At 39.7% G+C, this 18998-nt stretch overlaps 2 protein-coding genes and 1 long non-coding RNA gene across 6 annotated transcripts in view; 1 reads left to right on the top strand and 2 right to left on the bottom strand.

The window, feature by feature from the left end:
* LOC106597023 (juxtaposed with another zinc finger protein 1) overlaps positions 1–3308 on the bottom strand; it is a 47483-nt gene extending 44175 nt beyond the window's left edge. The window contains exon 1 of the mRNA XM_082975828.1: positions 2758–3308. Within this exon, the coding sequence (XP_082831954.1) occupies positions 2758–2872 (115 nt within the window). The 5' untranslated portion in view covers positions 2873–3308. The remainder of the gene's footprint in view (positions 1–2757) is intronic.
* On the top strand, positions 1923–5336 carry LOC123743203 (uncharacterized). Its single transcript, XR_006770025.2, has 2 exons — positions 1923–2581; positions 4951–5336. It is a non-coding gene; the product is annotated as an uncharacterized LOC123743203 (long non-coding RNA).
* On the bottom strand, positions 4907–17438 carry LOC106596890 (synaptonemal complex protein 1). Of its 4 annotated transcripts, none has more exons than XM_082975827.1 (35): positions 17337–17438; positions 16864–16999; positions 16687–16771; positions 16384–16427; positions 13292–13456; positions 13101–13168; positions 12939–13012; positions 12768–12826; positions 12551–12617; positions 12352–12425; positions 12089–12197; positions 10437–10531; positions 10056–10240; positions 9890–9957; positions 9673–9734; positions 9439–9555; positions 9215–9319; positions 8983–9086; positions 8766–8883; positions 8582–8652; positions 8390–8471; positions 7752–7814; positions 7610–7672; positions 7439–7501; positions 7234–7350; positions 7045–7155; positions 6835–6927; positions 6652–6726; positions 6485–6562; positions 6212–6391; positions 6005–6079; positions 5791–5859; positions 5539–5646; positions 5246–5335; positions 4907–5047 (listed from the first exon to the last, which is right to left on the bottom strand). In XM_082975827.1, exons 2-35 carry the CDS (start codon positions 16996–16998, stop codon positions 4907–4909), a joined length of 3213 nt encoding a protein of 1070 aa, XP_082831953.1. In that variant the 5' UTR covers position 16999; positions 17337–17438. The 4 variants fall into 4 exon arrangements, with proteins under 4 accessions (XP_082831953.1, XP_082831952.1, XP_045575142.2 ...); XM_082975826.1 differs by having other exon boundaries at positions 17317–17414; XM_045719186.2 differs by having other exon boundaries at positions 6212–6325; positions 17317–17414.
* Between the last annotated feature and the right edge of the window lie 1560 nt (positions 17439–18998).

The raw sequence follows: 18998 nt of genomic DNA, 5'->3' as shown, positions 1-18998 counted from the left end.
ATCATTTTTAGAATAAGGCTTTAAAGTAAGAAAATGTGGAATAAGTCAAGGGCCCTGAATACTTTCCGAATGCACTGGATCTCATGGTTTTGGTCTGGTCAAGGGGTTCTGTCTGGGTTCTGTGTGTCAAGGGGCTCTGTCTGGGGTTCTGTGTGTCAAGGGGTTCTGTCTGGGGTTCTGTGTGTCAAGGGGCTCTGTCTGGGGTTCTGTGTGTCAAGGGGTTCTGTCTGGGGTTCTGTGTGTCAAGGGGCTCTGTCTGGGGTTCTGTCTGGGGTTCTGTGTGTCAAGGGGCTCTGTCTGGGTTCTGTGTGTCAAGGGGCTCTGTCTGGGTTCTGTGTGTCAAGGGGCTCTGTCTGGGTTCTGTGTGTCAAGGGGCTCTGTCTGGGGTTCTGTCTGGGGTTCTGTCTGGGGTTCTGTGTGTCAAGGGGCTCTGTCTGGGGTTCTGTGTGTCAAGGGGCTCTGTCTGGGTTCTGTGTGTCAAGGGGCTCTGTCTGGGTTCTGTGTGTCAAGGGGCTCTGTCTGGGTTCTGTGTGTCAAGGGGCTCTGTCTGGGGTTCTGTCTGGGGTTCTGTGTGTCAAGGGGCTCTGTCTGGGGTTCTGTGTGTCAAGGGGCTCTGTCTGGGTTCTGTGTGTCAAGGGGCTCTGTCTGGGTTCTGTGTGTCAAGGGGCTCTGTCTGGGGTTCTGTCTGGGGTTCTGTCTGGGGTTCTGTGTGTCAAGGGGCTCTGTCTGGGGTTCTGTGTGTCAAGGGGCTCTGTCTGGGGTTCTGTGTGTCAAGGGGCTCTGTCTGGGTTCTGTGTGTCAAGGGGCTCTGTCTGGGGTTCTGTGTGTCAAGGGGCTCTGTCTGGGGTTCTGTGTGTCAAGGGGCTCTGTCTGGGGTTCTGTCTGGGGTTCTGTCTGGGGTTCTGTGTGTCAAGGGGCTCTGTCTGGGGTTCTGTGTGTCAAGGGGCTCTGTCTGGGTTCTGTGTGTCAAGGGGCTCTGTCTGGGGTTCTGTGTGTCAAGGGGCTCTGTCTGGGGTTCTGTGTGTCAAGGGGCTCTGTCTGGGGTTCTGTCTGGGGTTCTGTCTGGGTTCTGTGTGTCAAGGGGCTCTGTCTGGGGTTCTGTCTGGGTTCTGTGTGTCAAGGGGCTCTGTCTGGGGTTCTGTGTGTCAAGGGGCTCTGTCTGGGGTTCAGCCAAGGGATACAATTGATTTTGGACCAGATTGTTTATCATTCTGGACTGGGGTGATATCATGGAGCTAAAAAGGCAACAAGACAGACTGCCTATATCTTGAGCCAGAATCCTGTCAGGCCTGACTGAATGCAGTGGTTGGTTGGAGTCTTTAGGAATGGTTGCCAGCTGATCAGAGACAGGCATCATGTTCACAATGATAGAAGCTTAATCAATATGGGAGGATCTTCTGTTACTGGGATCCTTGAGGGACAACATCATGTGTGAGAGAAGAGGTGGGGGCTTGGTGTGACCCACATCCAGGCTCATCAATATTCAGTAACTCTGTGCAGCACGACAAGACAAGACTCACGCCCACATCTCCCAGGGTGACTAACATTCACCTCCACTGTTCTGTACTCCTCTACTGTCTGCTGCACAACTGCATACTCTAGCAGTTTGTGTGAATGTGTGAGAGAGTGAGACTCACAAATTCTGAATGCAATTATAATGCATGAGTATAACATTGGAACTAAACTTAAATTGCACTGCGATCTGAGTCGCATGGCCATTGTAATCTCAAAGTAACAAGGAAGGCACCGTTAGCACAGTGTAAAAACAGTAATTGTCAACAAACTAACTAGTTACCAAGGAGCTTGATCTTCAATTAGGTTTATTTAAAGCTACTCAAGTTGTCAACAATGGTTCGTTCTCAGTGGTGTAAAGTACTCAAGTAAAAATACTTTAAAGTACTACTTATGTAGATTTTGGGGCTATCTGTACTTTACTATTTATATTTGTGACAACTGTTACTTCACTACATTCCTAAAGAAAATTTAATTTTTACTCCATACATTTTCCCTGACACCCAAAAGTACTTAACCTTTTGAATGCTTAGCAGGACAGAAAAATTCACGCACTTTGATCTGGCAGACTCCCTAAAAACACATTCTTCGTTAGTAAATTACGTCGGAGTGTGCCCCTGGCTAGCCGTAAATAAATAAAAAAACAAGAAAATGGTGCCGTCTGGTTTGCTTAATAAGGAATTTGAAATGATTTACATTTTTACTCTTGATACTTAAGTACACATAAAACCAAATACTTTTACTAAAGTAGTATTTTACTGGGTGACTCACTTTTACTTGAGTCATGTTCTACTAATGTATCTTTACTTTTACTTAAGTATAACAATGTAGTATTTTTTCACCACTGTTCGTTCTATCATTGCGCTGCCTAGATGCAGTATCTAGCAAGTGTTTGCAACGTAGCTTGCCTAGGCCTAGTGCTGCAAACAGACAGGGCTGCAAATGGCAATATCTCAACACGGTTCCGTGCTTAAACGTTGAATGCATTGACCTACTGGCGCTCCCGAAGTGCGAGATGGTTCCTAATCGTGCAGTTTGTTGCTATACATTGCAATGCTATAGCGTGACAGTAAGTAAACAAAATGTAAAGACAAACGTCCCATCAATACCACACCTAACAACAGCGCTGTCAGACGCAGGAAGTAGCTATAGCTAGCTAACTGGTTCGAGCTAGCTCTAGACAGGGCAATTGCAGAAGTGGAGTAAGCAGATTGACTGTTTCTGTTTGGTTCGTTCAATGCTTACCGATGTGGTTATCCTCAATGTGCACGATGAGTTCAGCCAACGATTCGAAGTGGAGTCCGCAACCACCGAACCTACAAATGTTAGAGAAGAAGGAGGCAGCGGCGATGCCAGTCATGGTCTAAGCTACCTGTACATTGAATATGTGGGCCAGTGAGGGGAGTCAGCTACAGACACCAGCAGGCAGCGGCGCTAGCAGCTGGAGCATAAGCAAGGGGTGGGAGAGTGGAGCGAGAAAGGGCAGAGGGGATATGTTCACGTGCTAGTCGGAACTAGGAAACTCGGAAATTTCGATTTGCAAATTTGTTGAACGCGGCACGTGAATAACTACAACCAGTTAGCAAGTCGAACATTTCCGAGTTTAGAATAGCACTTGCGGCAATAGGGCTAGTGGGGCGGCAGGTATTCTAGTGGTTAGAGCGTTGGACCAGTAACCGAAAGGTTGCTAGATCGAATCCTCGAGCTGACAAGGTAAAAATCTACCGTTCTGCCCATAGGGAAAGTTAACCCATGGTTCCTAGGCCGTCATTGTAAATAAAATGCCTAGTAAAATAAAACAATTCGATGAAAAATAGGGACAGTGACAATATCATTGCCTGTTGAGCACCCCTTAGATAACACACTTTATAATCAACGTCAAGAATATACTTGACGTAATATTGTGAATTGTAGGCCAGAACAGTAGGAAACACATTTTAAAAACACCATACCTGTTTGAATTATGTGATAGGGTAGTAGGAACCTTACTTTTTGTCATTGTTTCCCCTGGGATCCTAATTAGGGAGGGTCACATTAAAAGGTTTAAAACGGGTGTATTAGTCGGCGGGAGAATATTACCATGAGTAAATACAAATAAATGACTAACAAATTGAAGCATCATTTTATTTGGTGGTAATATAAATAACAATACGTCATACAATGTTGCCAAACGCAATATACGCTAAAAGTATGTGGACACCTGCTTGTGGAACATCTCATTATAAAATCATGGACATTAATATGGATTTGGTCCCCCTTTTGCTGCTATATCAGTCTTCACTCTTCTGGGAAGTCTTTCCACTCGATGTTGGAACATTGCTGCAGGAACGTACTTCCATTCAGCCACAAGAGCATTAGTGAGGTCGGACACTGATGTTGGGCGATTAGGCCTGGCTCAGTCAGCATTCCAATTTATCCCAAAGGTGTTCAATGGGGTTGAGGTCAGGGCTCTGTGCAGGCCAGTCATGTTCTAACACATCGATCTTGACAAATCATTTCTGTATGGACCTCGCTTTGTGCACAGGGGCATTGTCCTGCTGAAACGGGAAAGGGCCTTCCCCAAACTATTGCCACAAAGTTGGAAGCACAGAATCTTCTAGAATGTCATTGTATGCTATAGCGTTAAGATTTCCCTTCATTGGAACTAAGGGGCCTAGCCTGAACCATGAAAAACAGCCCCATACCATTATTCCTCCTTAACCAAACTTTAGTCGGTACTATGCATTTAGGCAGGTAGCATTCTCCTGGCATCCACCAAACCCAGATTTGTCCATCGGACTGCATTGCGTTTGGTGATCTTAGGCTTGTGTGAGGCTGCTCGGCAATGGAAACCCATTTCATGAAACTCCCGACGAAAAGTTATTGTGCTGAAGTGGCTTCCAGAGGCAGTTTGAAAGTCGGTAGTGAGTGTTGCAAACGAGGACAGGCAATTTTTACGCGCTTCAGCACTTGGCGGTAGCCAAATCTACTAATTTGAAGGGGTGTCCACATACATTTGTATATATAGTGTATAGGTTCATAAAAACCTCACAAGCAAAATTAATAATGTTACAAACAAATAAATTCAATTTCATAAAAACATTAACTTATTCATGCTGATAGACTCAAAGGAGGCAAGTTTGCGCAAAACAAGCATTTGACATATTTTGCCATGAATAATGTGAGTAAAGTTGCTAAACAGTAACAACAAAACAATATAACATACTTGGTTCATTTCAAATTTGTTTGACTTGCATTTGAAATTCCTATTTCGGTCAACAGCTTTCCCAGCATCAGACAACTATAGACATGAATGAACTTGAGAGCAGTGGTGTAATGAAAATAGCATAGACCGTTTTCAGATTTGTCAGACACACAGAAAACAGTCTATCTTGAAAAGCACAGCACTTGCTTCTTATGAAAAGATCTTTTCAACTGTTTTTTTCTTCTTCTTTTCAGCACCAGTGACAGATGTCCAACCAGCATCCCGCATCCTTTTCATTGCAGCGAGCTTTAAAGTACTCCCAGGTGATTTCTGAATGGCAGGGCTCTGGATCTGAAACATTAGACTAATACTGACGTGGACATCACAGCATTAACTACTTTTCAGTTACAGACTATATTTTACAAGTTGCAGAGTATAGACTATACCATACAATGCAATATGGTATTTCACAACTTATTTCATAATGCAGAGGGTGTACTGCCAAGTAAGTCAAGTATTTAGTGTTAATGTAAGGCTGGCTCATTCTACCTTCCTGAATATGTCCACTTTTTGATTCTGTGCTGCTGGGACACTTGGCTGCAGGCGGCTCTTGAATGGATCAGTTGCAACTGCAATGCTCTGCCATTATACGAACCAGAAAGACCCAAGTTAGATGATGTGATATGTAAAGCTAAATTATTTCCACAATTAAATGTGCATGTGCACACTATACAGCTTGCATATAAAGTTATGATAATAAATCCTGAGTTTAAACAAATCCAATGTTTTAGGTCTATCCAAGTTCAAGCAGTGTGTTCATTAAATCTTGAAGCGTTATTTACCAATAAATCATTATGTTCCGAGCTGTCAGACTTGGGGTCAAGCTCCAGGGTGCTTTTCCCCCAGGGCACAGACTTCCCAGTGGATGGAGGAGTTCTGATTCTGTAAGACTGTAGAGAAAATCACTCAATCACTCACAAAGAAATTGGATGGAGAGAATCCTCTGGGGGAATGGCTCACATATCATGGTCAATAAATAAAAACACAGTTAATGAATACTAAACATAAAAAAATCTATCAACATACTCCAATACCTTTATCCGTGGTGTTGCACTAACTATACTGGTGGAGCTCCAAGATGGAGTTCTGAGAGCTTCGGTTTCCTTTGACGCATCAAACATACAATACCACGTCAGTTCATCTAATCAATTCTACAGTGATCATACAACATACAGATCATTTATTATTGAATAGCGTAACTTATGCATTATGAATACAACACATAAAATAATCAACCAATTCCAATACCTTCATTCGTGGTGTTGCTGCAACTCTAGTCATGGAGCTCCAAGATGGAGTTTTTGGGGCTTCGTTTTCCATTTCCTTTGACACATCAACACTATCAGTTCATCTAAGGTATTATACAGTGATGATGCACATGGATGTAGTGGAGAAACATTTCAGAAAATGTTTGACCCGAACAGAATCATTTTTAAGAAGTTCATGATCACTTACATTAATGTTTGGAGTCACAACAACTATTTTCTCTGAGGTTTGGGATGGGGTTACAGAGGCTTTCAGAGTTTTTGTCTTTCTCTGACTGTCTTTTGCCAAACGGAACACAGGCATCTTGGCGGAGGAGGACATTTTGGGGGTTTCAGAACACCTAACTTCTTTGGACTTTGGCTCAGGCAGCTAATTTGTAAATATAAAATTTTTTAAATAACCATTTTTGTCAGACACTTTTAAACACAAACTGTTGTAATGCTCTGATATCTGAATATCTACCTGTTCATCCTGTGTCTCAAGCTGCCTGCTCATTTTCTTTTCTTTTTTCAGGTCTGTAATCTCTTGTAGTAAGCTTTCCTACAACCCAACATGACATCATGACTGAGTAAATAGACAACATTTGTCACTTGACACAGCTTTGTCAGCATGGGACATGACACACTTACCCTCTCGTTCATTTCTTTCTTTAGTTGTTCCTTCAAACGGTCATTCTCAATCTTCTGCTGTGACAGCGCCAATTCCTGAGGAAAAATCAGAAAAATATCCAAGAAGCAGAGGTATAACACTCTACTGAAATGCTCCCAGTTAATCCGATCTCATGTGTATTTCTCTACTATATTGTAGCATACCAGTGATGTTCTATTAGCAGTTGCCTCCTTGTCTTTCCTCTTCTTCTCATCAAGCTCTGCATCTTTCTCGTCAACCATTTTGTCATACTGGTTCTGATACCAACAGAGAACTAAATGTTAACAAACACACATGGATAACATTTCATACAACATGCAAGATGGCAGCGGTGTTGGTGTAATCTGCGGATATTGACCTAAAGATAACTTTACCTTGTGCTTTTCCATCAAGGCAACCATGTCTGCTATCTTGTTCTGACATTTGATTTCAGTATCTTCCTTACTCTTGACGGCATCTGTTGCTGCAAGATGTAGCTTTTGCACCTGCAGGGATCAAGATGTGCAGCAAGTATGTTGCCACATCTACCAGAATGTACCATATTATTAACTTCCAATAAGCACCTTTTTCTGAAGCTCTGCCTCAGATGTTGATTTGGTTCCAAGGTCATCAAGCAAACTTTTACATTCCTCTTCATTTGATCGTTGAACATTTTCTGACTCCTCTTTCAATTTGTTTATCTGTAATGGATGAAAAACCATGTTGCATCACAACTGAATTACAATGTTGCACTTGTCTTGTAAATTACCATTTAAAGCCACACGGTACCTCATTTTCAAGTTCACTGGATTTTGCTGTCTCAATTGCAATTTGTTTCTTCAACGTTTTGTTCTGAGAACAAACAAGTAAATGAAAAACAGTTTATAGAAAGCTGAACAGTTTATATTACTGTATAATTCATTTGTCATTTTATAATCGATTTTTTTAGTCAACACAAACCTCTTTTTGGTATTCGTCCTGGACTTTAGTTTTACTCTCTAATTTTATCTTCAGGTTGGACAGCTAGAGAGAAAAAGCTAAGTGTTTGATAAGATAATTAAAGACAAAATAATCCCAGTGTAGACATGACTTTGATAATCACCTTTGACTCCACTGCTTTCATTTGTTTATCTTTCTTTGAGAGCTCAGCCTGCAGATCTCCACACTATAGGAATGAAGTCAAACAGAAAATAGTTAACTTTATTTACTATCACTCATCAGTGTGAATATAGAATAAAACAGACGTGCATTTAGATTTGGACATTTACAGTACTTGGCCATATCATTTATTTGAAAAACAGTGTTAAACTGACATCATGTTGAAAGTTCCAATACAGACGTTTTATCTCCATATCAAATATTTTCTAGGTAACAATTAAGTACCTTACTGTGATTGTTTTAAAATAAAATGGTCAAAAAATAAACAAAAATAACTTCTTAGCAAAGAGCAATTTCTCAAGCAAGAATTTAGCTAGGACTATCTGGGAGTGGTTTGAGTAGGGAGGGGGAAACTGAAAACTAGCTGTTATTGGCAGAGAGGTTTGGAAGACTCTTTCTTATTGGTCTATTAACTCATTTACCACATGGTGATGACATCAGGCAGGCCAAAACTCCATTCCACCAAAACATACAGAAATTTCAGGCGGTCTTTTCAACCTGCTTTTACACTAAAAGGGCATTATCATAATTTTCACAATTTCACAGTATTATTCCAACCTCATAGACAGTTGATTTGCTTACCCTTTCTTCAAGTTTCTTCTGCAGATTCTCAGTGTCTTGGCCTTGCTCTTCAACTTTGGCATTTAAGGATTTCAATTCCTCTCTACAGGAAAAAGGTGAATGATTTTGGGGAAAAAACTAATGTTGCTGCATGCAACATTGTATAATGACTATCATTACTAAAGATTTATAAACAATTAACTCTTAACTGACCGTAATTGGTGGTTTTCCTCTTGGAGTCTTTCAATTTCCTTCTTCATCTTCATCTCTTTTGCCTCGCTCTCCTGAATGACAAGAATATTCCCATTACAACACAATACCATGAATTATCAGCAAACTGCTAAATTATTCTGTATTACTCTATACAGACAGCATCACATGTTCAATTCATACAGACCTTCAGTTGTGCTACCAGAATTTTTGCCTCTGAGGATTCATTCTGAATCTGCTCCAGAATAGTCTTCTTCTCAAGCTGCAGCTGATTGAAACTTGCTAATAGCTCCTTATACTTCACCCTGGAGAATAATTCACAATCAGCATTATTTACAGAGACATGGAGAAAAACTATCCCTCAGGTTATTGAATACTTTATACTTGAACATCCAAGGACTCACTCATGCTGTACAATGTCTGTCTTTAGATTCTCTTTCTCCTTGATGGATTTTTCATCTCTTCTCATTGCAGCAGATAACTGCCCCTCAATCTCTTTTATTTTCCTCTGTGGGATACAACATATTAACAATTTCTTTCCTGGACTCATGTATGTACAGGTGTCAAACAAAACATTTAAACATAAATATGCATTGCCAATATTGTGCAAGGAAAATACAATTAATAGAATGAAACCTCAGTCATATTGGCTTTTTCTTTCAAGTCGTTTTGCATTGTTTCAGCATTTCCAAGAGCCTTTTCCAGTAAAATGTTTTCAACAGACATGGTTTCCACTTTATTCTAGAAGGGTACAACATATTCCAATATTAAAAGATAATACGATTTATGCAAACAATATCCTTCTAAATAAGAAGCGCTATAAATGTATCCACACAACGATCATCTGAACATCATCTCACCTTAACTTGGTGAATTTCAGCATGTTTCCCCTCAAGCTCTGTGGTGAGTTCTGATGTTCTGGTCTCCACAACTTTAATTGTTTCCTCTAGTGACTGTATGGATTTATTTTTGACATCCTAAAGGCAAGAGTAAAATAATTGCTCTTTCATTAACCTCACCATGGACTAGGCATGACAGTTATGAGGGAAGTGCCAATTTGAGTCCACAAAACATAGGGGACATATAATCTTTACCAATTCATCTTCAAGGATTTGTAGCTGGCTGTCTTTCTTTTCTTTCTGTTCTTTGATCTCTCCTAGAAAACAAAACGTATATTTAATCTGGTTGCATACAAGCAAAAAAAAAATGTAAATGTTCGAAAAATAAAGCAATTGTAACAAGAAAGGGTGTGTGATACACCTTTTTTTTAGCACAATCGCAAGTACGAGGCAAAGCCGAGCAATACTTTACCTAATTCAAGGTTTTTCCTGTCAAGTTCCTCTGTGACTGCCGTAAGCTTCAGTTCAAGTTCTTTTGCCCTGAGAAACAAGTTAACATTCAAAGTAATATAAGAATCTTGATGACCATTTTGGGGTTCACCAAACGGGTCAAAATAGTAACTTTATTCATTTCCCACCTCTGTATCTCAACTGTTAATGATGTCTGAAATTCCTGGGCTGTGGCCTGAATCTGTACAAGCTTGTCTGCTTGTTGATCTTTTATTTTGTTGAGCTCTTCCAAGCTTGAGTCTTTCTTGGCAATGACCTTTGCATTCTCCTCTTTGTTGCTCTCTAATGCTGTAGCAATAGCTTTTCTACTTTCCTATAGAGATTTAAAGTAACAATGCACTTTTCCATTGTCTCATTATGTACTGTCCACAGCCACATAAAGATAAATAACAACTTAGAATGTAAAATGACCAACATATGCCTCCTTGGAATATACATGATGAACTGCATAACTTGCATTTTAAATATAATTTTTATTAGCATATTGGAGTACAAAACAACATACTAACCTCACATTCTTCATTGAGCTGTTCTGCACTTTGCAGACTTTCTAACAAAGATTCTTGTTCTTGTTTGGAACATTGAAGGGCTTCCTGGTGTTGTTCTGTCAAAGGAAATAAGATGTTAATGTTCTTGTCGTAAAATATGATATTATATAGGAATAAGGAAGTTTCACTTCCAGTAAAATGCATGAAATGGATTTAAAAGTTCACCAAGACCTATTCGGATGGAATTCATTTTACTGAGCGTAATGTAAATTGTGCACAAGAACAAAACACCACATCCGTAATTTTAGTCCTGAATCTGCCATGGCAGGAGAGTAACAATTCCAGCCAGAATAACCATGGTCCTCTGATATTACTACTCTCGTTCTTATCGACATCACTGTGTTTTCCGTAACATTAGAGTTTGACAAGTATTGCTTGCAGTTTGAGCAAGAAAACATAGAACTGATTTGATCAATTGAAGCTTAAAACAAAGTGCTGCACATTACCATAAGTATGTGGACACCTGCACGTCAAACATCAAATTCCAAAATCATGGGCATTAATATGTAGTTGGTCCCACCCTTTGCTGCTATAAAAGCCTCCACTTTTCTGGGAAGGCTTTCTACTAGTGGTTGGAACATTGCTGCGGGGACTTGCTTCCATTCAGCCACAAGAGTAAGTGAGGTTGGGTACTGATGTTGGGCGATTAGGCCTGGCTCGCAGTCGGCGTTCCTATGCATCCCAAAGTTGCTTGATGGGGTTGAAGTCAAGGCTCTGTGCAGGCCAGTCAAGTTCTTCCACACCAATCTCGACAAACCATTTCTGTATTGACATTTGCTACATCCATTTTGAGATTTGTGAATTATCGATATGTAGCCATTGTTTCTTGAAGAATATAACTTATAAATGCCTCATGAGCTTAGTTCAACTGTCGTACCCCATCAGAAAATATAAGCTTGTTTTACTCTGTTTGTAAACAATGTAAATATAAACAAACACTATATAGCCTAAGAACATGGTTACAACTATAATGTTGATATCATGGATGCCCAGACTAAGCATCCATTGTTCTGTCTATCAATTTGAGAGTGGTTACACTTCTTTAACCCCATCCCTAAGCTTTTTACCAAAGCAGGGGCGGGAGAAGGCATTGTTAGTTTTTCAACTGCTGATTGTCTCTTTAAAGAAACCCTGGCTGTTGATGTAGTAGGCAGTAGATCAATAGAACACAAAGCATCCCGAGGTTAACTTTGTTGGACATGGCAAGTTCACTTTCGCATCTCAAGTGCAAATAGGTCTACTGTTCAGCAGCTCATATCAGCAGGATGTGGGGCATTTTTATTAGGAGCAACTTCTACGTGGACCTCTAAAATAATGATTTGGATCACACTTCCTCAATTTAAATATTATGAGGACACCTACAAATGTTGGCAGCCAAGCACGAGTTATCAATGTAGCCTACTATCTTGACATGACCTTTAAATATTTTCACACCTTGAATGAAGAAAAAAAATGAGTTATAGGAGGCAGTTTGGAAAAACATACTACGCAAATCATCCTCTGGAATAACGCACATGCTGGGGTAATAATTACATAACCAACGTCTCTAGTAATACTAGTCCTGTCCAAATAAGACCTAGGCCTAATCAATGAACAAAAAGTGGCCATCTTACGTGCTGCCTGTTGTAACCGTTTGCAACTCTCTTGTGTTTCATGGAGGTTGAGCAGGATGGTCTGAAGTTCTTTTTCTTTGTCCTTCATTTTCATCTGAAGTATCACAACCTGTAAGAGACATTTTCAGTTTGCATAGTCTACATACACAACGCCAAATACTGTTCATATTGTTTGTGACAACAATAGGTTTCCGAAAATGTGTGTATTAGGAACCACTCAGAGAGGGTGTCCTCTTCTCGTGTTCAGTCAGTTATAGACCAACCTCTTCTTCTTTCTTACTGAATTCTTTCTCAAACTTCTCCTTTAAAACGGCAAATTCTTCCAAATCCTCTTTGACTGTAAAATATTCACATCATTGGAGTTATTGTTCTCTTTTTATATACTGTGTAAAGTGCCTAGTGTTATGTTCACAACAACACAATACAACTGCATTGATGATGATATATTTCAAGTATACATACCTTTCAGCATTTCATGGCGGTCAGTTTCTGCTTGAATACGTAGACTTTCAAAGGCAGCATTCATCCTCTATAACAATTAATAAAAATGTTTTTACAAATATTCTTTTTCACTAGCATCATATAACTGACGCCATACATGCTGTATTAATGAAGATAACAAATCAATTATATCAATTATATTATTTTAATCAAAAGAACAGAAAATTATAATATTCACCTGAATAGTTTCACTGTTTTCCATGAACAAGTGATGGGTTTCCTCTCTTTCAGATTCAACTAAGAGAACATAGGTTGGTTTGAGGACAACGTAGACCACAGAATCTCATCATTTCGCATTCAAGCAACTAGCATGTACCCTTAGGCTGAGTAGTCGGCATGTTTTACTCACATAGATGGATTTTCTCAGCTGATCTTTCAAACGTATCCTTTAGTATATTACATAGGTTCCGTGTTGCATTGTTTCTGTTGGAAAAATAAACATTACAGAAAAAAGCAGAATGATGATGATACAATCTATAGTGACAGTTTCATGTTATAATCAAATACATACTTGTTCTGAAGATCATCATTCTCACTGATCTGATCCTCTAGTTTTATGCTGAGGCTTTCATTTCCGAACTAAAACATAAAGGAAAGGAAAAATAGGATATATAATAATAATAATTCTTTTTTTTAAAGGACTTCAGCATTTTTTGCATTTTTTCAATATAGGCCTATACCTGTACATTTATTGGTACATACCTGCAATTCTTGAATGGCTTTACGTTGGGTTTCAATTGTTCTTTTGTTTTCTTGCAGCTTCCTGTCTTTTTGCACAGCCTCTGAGTCCACTTTGACTTTCCAATATTTTACTTTCTGAACTTCTTCAAACAGTTTTGAATACAGCTGACTGGGTTTGCAATTGGTCTAAGAAGATTTAGAAAACACATGTCAGAAATCTACAGCATAATCTATGCATAATCAGCGGAGGCTGGTGGGATGAGCTATAGGAGGACAGGCTCGTTGTAATGGCTGGAATGGAATAAATGGAATGGAGTCAAACATGTGGTTTCCATATGTTTGATACGTTCCATTTATTCCATTCCAGTCTTTACAATGAGCCCGTCCTCCTATAGCTATTTCCTCCAGTCTTCTCTGAATCACAGCCTATTATGTAAAACTAATGCTCCTAAGAATTGAGATAAAGGCTAAATTGAGATAAAGGCTAATTTGCTCATATGCGACTAATCTCGGTTAACCCAGAACTAAAGTCTAGCGTAATTGATCAGATGCTCAATTAAGTTCTGGGTAAAGAAGTGTTAAGAGAAGAGATAGAACGAGGAGCTCTACCCTCTCTCTTTGCAAGTTACGGGCAAATCTATGGGCCAAATGTCCCCTCCCCTTACGAAATTCGACACACCACACCAAATCTTGATTTTTCCAAATAACCGAACTAATGCTGCTCGCTATCTCCCGCATCCCGTTGTATCATGACAGACCTACGGTACCATTTATGTTTCCATAGTCTGTCCACCAGAGATTAACACTCAACTAATATTGGCTTGCTGGTGAGTTGTAGAATGTGGTATCTATCTAGGCCAGTGGTATTCAAACTCTTTCAGAAGGGACCCCATTTTTTTTTGCCAGAATTTCTGGTGAACCCACCCCTCCCCAAATCTGATGACACAACCTTAAAATCAGTCAATTTCAATGTTTACGTCAACAAATAACCTTAAATTCATTAAATGTTCATTTTTCTTATCAATGTATCTTTCCCAAAAACGTTTGTATGTTGTCCCATACAATAATTTGTACTCTTAATTTTTTGTTCCTCCCAAAATTATTATTATTAGAATTGGGGGGACCCTACTCCAATTCCCCCACGACCCTGACTTCGAATACCTCTGATCTAGGCTTCCAGTGCATTCAGAAAGTATTCAGACCCCTTGACTTTTCCCACATTTTGTTACGTTACAGCCTTATTCTAAAATGTATTTTTATTCCCTCATCTATCTACACACGATACCCCATAATGACAAAGCAAAAACAGGTTTGTAGAAATGTTTACAAATGTGTAAAAAAAACATTTTACATAAGTATTCAGACCCTTTATTTTGTTGAAGCATCTTTGTCAACGATTACTGCTTAGAGTCTTCTTGGGTATGACTCTACAAGCTTGGCACACCTGTATTTGGGGAGTTTCTCCCATTCTTCCCTGCAGATAATCTCAAGATCGGTCAGGTTGGATGGGGAGCGTCGCTGCACAGCTATTTTCAGGTCTCTCCAGAAATATTCGAATGGGTTCAAGTCCGTGCTCTGGCTGGGCCACTCAAGGACATTCAGAGACTTGTCCCAAAGCCACTCCTGAGTTCGTCTTGGCCGTGTGTTTAGGGTCATTGTCCTGTTGGAAGGTGAACCTTCACTAACTGAATGGTGAACTTACTAAATGACTGAGAGTTTGACTGTGTGATATTAGGTTGCTTCTTGTGTAAATATTTTCCGTCTGGATTTTAATGATTTTAATGATCTGAGGTCCTGAGCGCTCTGGAGCAGGTTTTCATCATGGATCTCTCTGTACATTGCTCCATTCATCTTTCCCTTGATCCTGACTAGTCTCCCAGTCCCTGCCGCTGAAAAACATCCCCACAGCATGATGCTGCCACCACCATGCTTCACCGTAGGGATGGTGCCAGGTTCCCTCCAGACGTGACGCTTGGCATTCAGGCCAAAGAGTTCAATCTTGGCTTCATTAGACCAGATAATCTTGTTTCTCATGGTCTGAAAGTCCTTCAGGCGCCTTTTGGAAAACTCCAAGTGGGCTGTCATGTGCCTTTTACTGAGGAGTGGCTTCTGTCTGGCCACTCTACCATAAAGGCCTGATCGGTGGAGTGCTGCAAAGATGGTTGTCGTTCTGGAAGGTTCTCCTATCGACACAGAGGAACTCTAGAGCTCTGTCAGAGTGACCCCGATTGCTCAGTTTGGTCGGGCGCCCAGCTCTGGGAAGAGTCTTGGTTGTTCCAAACTTCTTCCATTTAAGAATGATGGAGGCCACTGTGTTCTTGGGGACCTTCAATGCTGCAGAAATGTTTTGGTACCCTTCCCCAGATCTGTGCCTCGACACAATCCTGTCTCTGAGCTCTATGGACAATTCCTTTGACCTCATGGTTTGGTTTTTGTTCTGACATGCACTGTCAACTGTGAGACCTTATATAGACAGGTGTGTGCCTTTCCAAATCATGTCCAATCAATTGAATTTACCACATGTGGAGTCCAATCAAGTTGTAGAAACATCTCAAGGATGATCAATGTAAACAGGATGCACTGATCTCAATTTCGAGTCTCATAGCGAACGGTCTGAATACTTTGTAAATAAGGTATTTAAGTTTTTAATTCTTAATAAATTTGCAAAAAAATCTAAAAAGCTGTTTTCGCTTTGTCATTATGTGGTATTGTGTGGAGATTGATGAGGAAAAAGTTATTTAATACATTTTAGAAAAGGCTGTAACGTAACAAAATGTGGAAAAAGGGAAGGGGTCTGAATACTTTCCGAATGCACTGTATAGTGTGGCGTGCTACAGTTGACGTGACCATTGCGGCTTTTCAGAAATAAATGTTTGCAACATCCCAAGTGGTTTTCTAAAGACCCACTCTTGTTGATACTCATTGGTGTAATATAAACAGGTGAACGTATAGGGAAACTTCAGGAATCAAGGGGCTTGGCAAAGCAAACATCCCCCTCTGCTCTCTATAGCAGTTTTATTCCCCCACGTCCCACGCCATGTCCCACCAGCTCCAAGTCACATCACATACTATTATGTTTTTATCTGTGTTCACACCAAACTAAGTTTACTTACTTCTTCATTTTCCATTGGTGGCACAACTTTCATCTTGAATACATCTTTTGAGGGGAGAGAAAATCTATGAGAAAATAATTCTAACTCGAGATGCATGTGCAACTTATGATTTAGAATATATACATTTTGCATAAAACTGTAGGGACCGGTTTAGCCTATCCCTATTTCCTTGACTAAAAAGCACCTTCAATGGAGTATCTGGGTTTGACAAACCAGCCCTAAATGTTACAAATAATGTGAGATTTCTGAAATTAAAGTTCCATATGCATTGTTACAAGTATAATGCATATGGTAATAAAATACCTGATCTGGTGGGTTTTGTTGGCACAACCGTATTCATAGAGGGAAAAGGCATGTTTGACTCTTTGTCCAAACATTTATTATAACCCTAAGAAATGAAGTAGCACATCAGTGTAAAGTCATTCATATTGACAAAATACCAAACAATTGTATTTCAAACTAAACATAAAGCTGAGGTACCTGCTGCAAAGTTTGCATGAAACATCCCCCATCCTCCACTATTTCCTGTGGTTTGACAGTAGAAACCTGTCCTGGGATTGGGTTGACTCTAGGAGGCACCAACAGCTTGAAGTTGAATCCTCTCTCTCTCTCCATCCTAAAAACGAAATGGTAACGTCAATGTTAGCTAGCTATAGTAGCTCATTGTCAACAACACGCTATTGACATTTAGTAAAGTAGCAAGCATGGGCCTTTGGCATTTTTTTCTTCATAAAACCTTAGTTAGCAAACTGAAATGTCGTCACAACAGCAAACATCTAACGTTAGCTAATTTTAGCTAGCTACTGTCGCTAATGTCAGCTATGCTGTTGCGGTCGGAGACTGGCCACATTCACAAGAAAACTAAATATATTGCCCTAATATATTAAGCTAATTAATATCTATCTAATATCTAATTGTGAATTATTTGCTTACGTTAGCTAATAGCACGGTACCTGGCGATGAAGAAGACAGCCAACGGTTTTTGAGTTTTAATTCAACGGCTGAGCTCTACCGCAGGCACGGGCACATCTCTTCTAAACCAGCGCGTGGTAGGCCGTGATTTCCTCACTTTCCAAACCTAAAACACAAACGACTTCTCAACTTTATTCCATCCTAAACGACATTTTTAAATATCTAAAATACCTATATTTTGTGAGCGTGTGAGGAATGTAGCTATCAAACGGATACATTTGAAGAAATAGACAGTTGCATTATACCAGTAATTTATATGTATTTTATGGAAACATTGTAGACTAAGTTAGCCAATTAATTCAAGCAGTTATTGTATCCTTTGGCCACAGTAAATAACTACAAACCTGATCCAAAATAAATGACAGCATGTGTTCAGTTGTTTTATTTGTTTGTCATTGCATTTTCTTCCTCTTGAATATACAAACATTAAGAACATCTGCTCTTTCCATCACAGACGGACCAGGTTTGATGTTATTTGTTAAATCCATTTCAATCAGTGTAGATGAAGTGGAGGAGACAGGTTAAATAAGGATTTTTATGCCTTGAGACAATTCAGAGGTTAAATGGGCAAGACAAAAAAGGTAAGTGCCTTCCTTTGAACGGGGTATGGTGGTAGGTGTCAGGCGCACCGGTTTGTTGCAAGAACTGTAACGCTGCTGGGTTTTTCACGCTCAACAGTTTCCTGTGTGAATCAAGAATATTCCACCACACAAAGGACATCCAGCCAACTTGACACAGCTGTTTGAAGCATTGGAGTCAACATGGGCCAACATCCCTGTGGAACGCTTTGGACACCTTGTAGTGTCCATGCCCCGACGAATTAAGGATGTTCTGCGATGTTTGGTATACTCAGTGTGTTTTTAATTATATCATAATATCTCTCCTAGCTAATGAACACAATATCCCATTTCTGTTTTCTTTTTTGTGTCAAGACCACATTATGGCCATCATCAATGTATGAAACACATTATTCAAAGTATCTTTATGTGCATATTTGCTGACGTCAAAGTGCCTCCATCCAAGTCCCTTGAGCATGTGAACATGATGATGATGACCAAAGATTGTCTGTTCCATAGAATTTGGAATTAGAACAATTTACTAGGATCTCTAGGTAAAACTGTCCAGTAGACAAATGTGTTGTGGCTGTGTGTGATCGTTGCTATGAGAACCATTTTGATGAGTACCAATGCTTTTTTGAAGAAATGTTTGAAGCGTGGTACATTTTACATTAATGTATCTGTTTGCTTTGATTATCACTGTTTGTTTATTCAAACAAAAATACAATTTATTGCTTAGAAAGTTATGCCACTGCAGTAATGTATTTTTGTTTGCAGTTTGTGTTTGGACCCCCATGTTGATGGGGGTTCAAGCAGTATTGAACCTGGCCTCTATTGAAGTTAGTCTTTTAGTTATGTATTCATATTTCTAAAATATTGTTGTTTATGTTTACATGTAGTGGCTAACTTTCTCTTTCTTTCATGCTATAGTTTTGTTTTTCACTTTGTGTATACCTGTGTGTTTGACAGACATCTAAGAGAGATTCAAATATGTTTCATTCACTTCTTTCTTGTACAGTACTTGGTAATGACCACAGGGTGGGAGTGTGTGACAGAAAACTAAAATAACAAAAAAAAGATACATTG

Source organism: Salmo salar, chromosome 05 (genome assembly GCF_965601325.2).
Source record: "Salmo salar chromosome 05, fSalSal1, whole genome shotgun sequence".
Lineage (NCBI taxonomy): Eukaryota > Metazoa > Chordata > Actinopteri > Salmoniformes > Salmonidae > Salmo > Salmo salar.
Note: the sequence above shows the minus strand (reverse complement) of the source record. Positions and strands in the feature narration are given on the sequence as shown.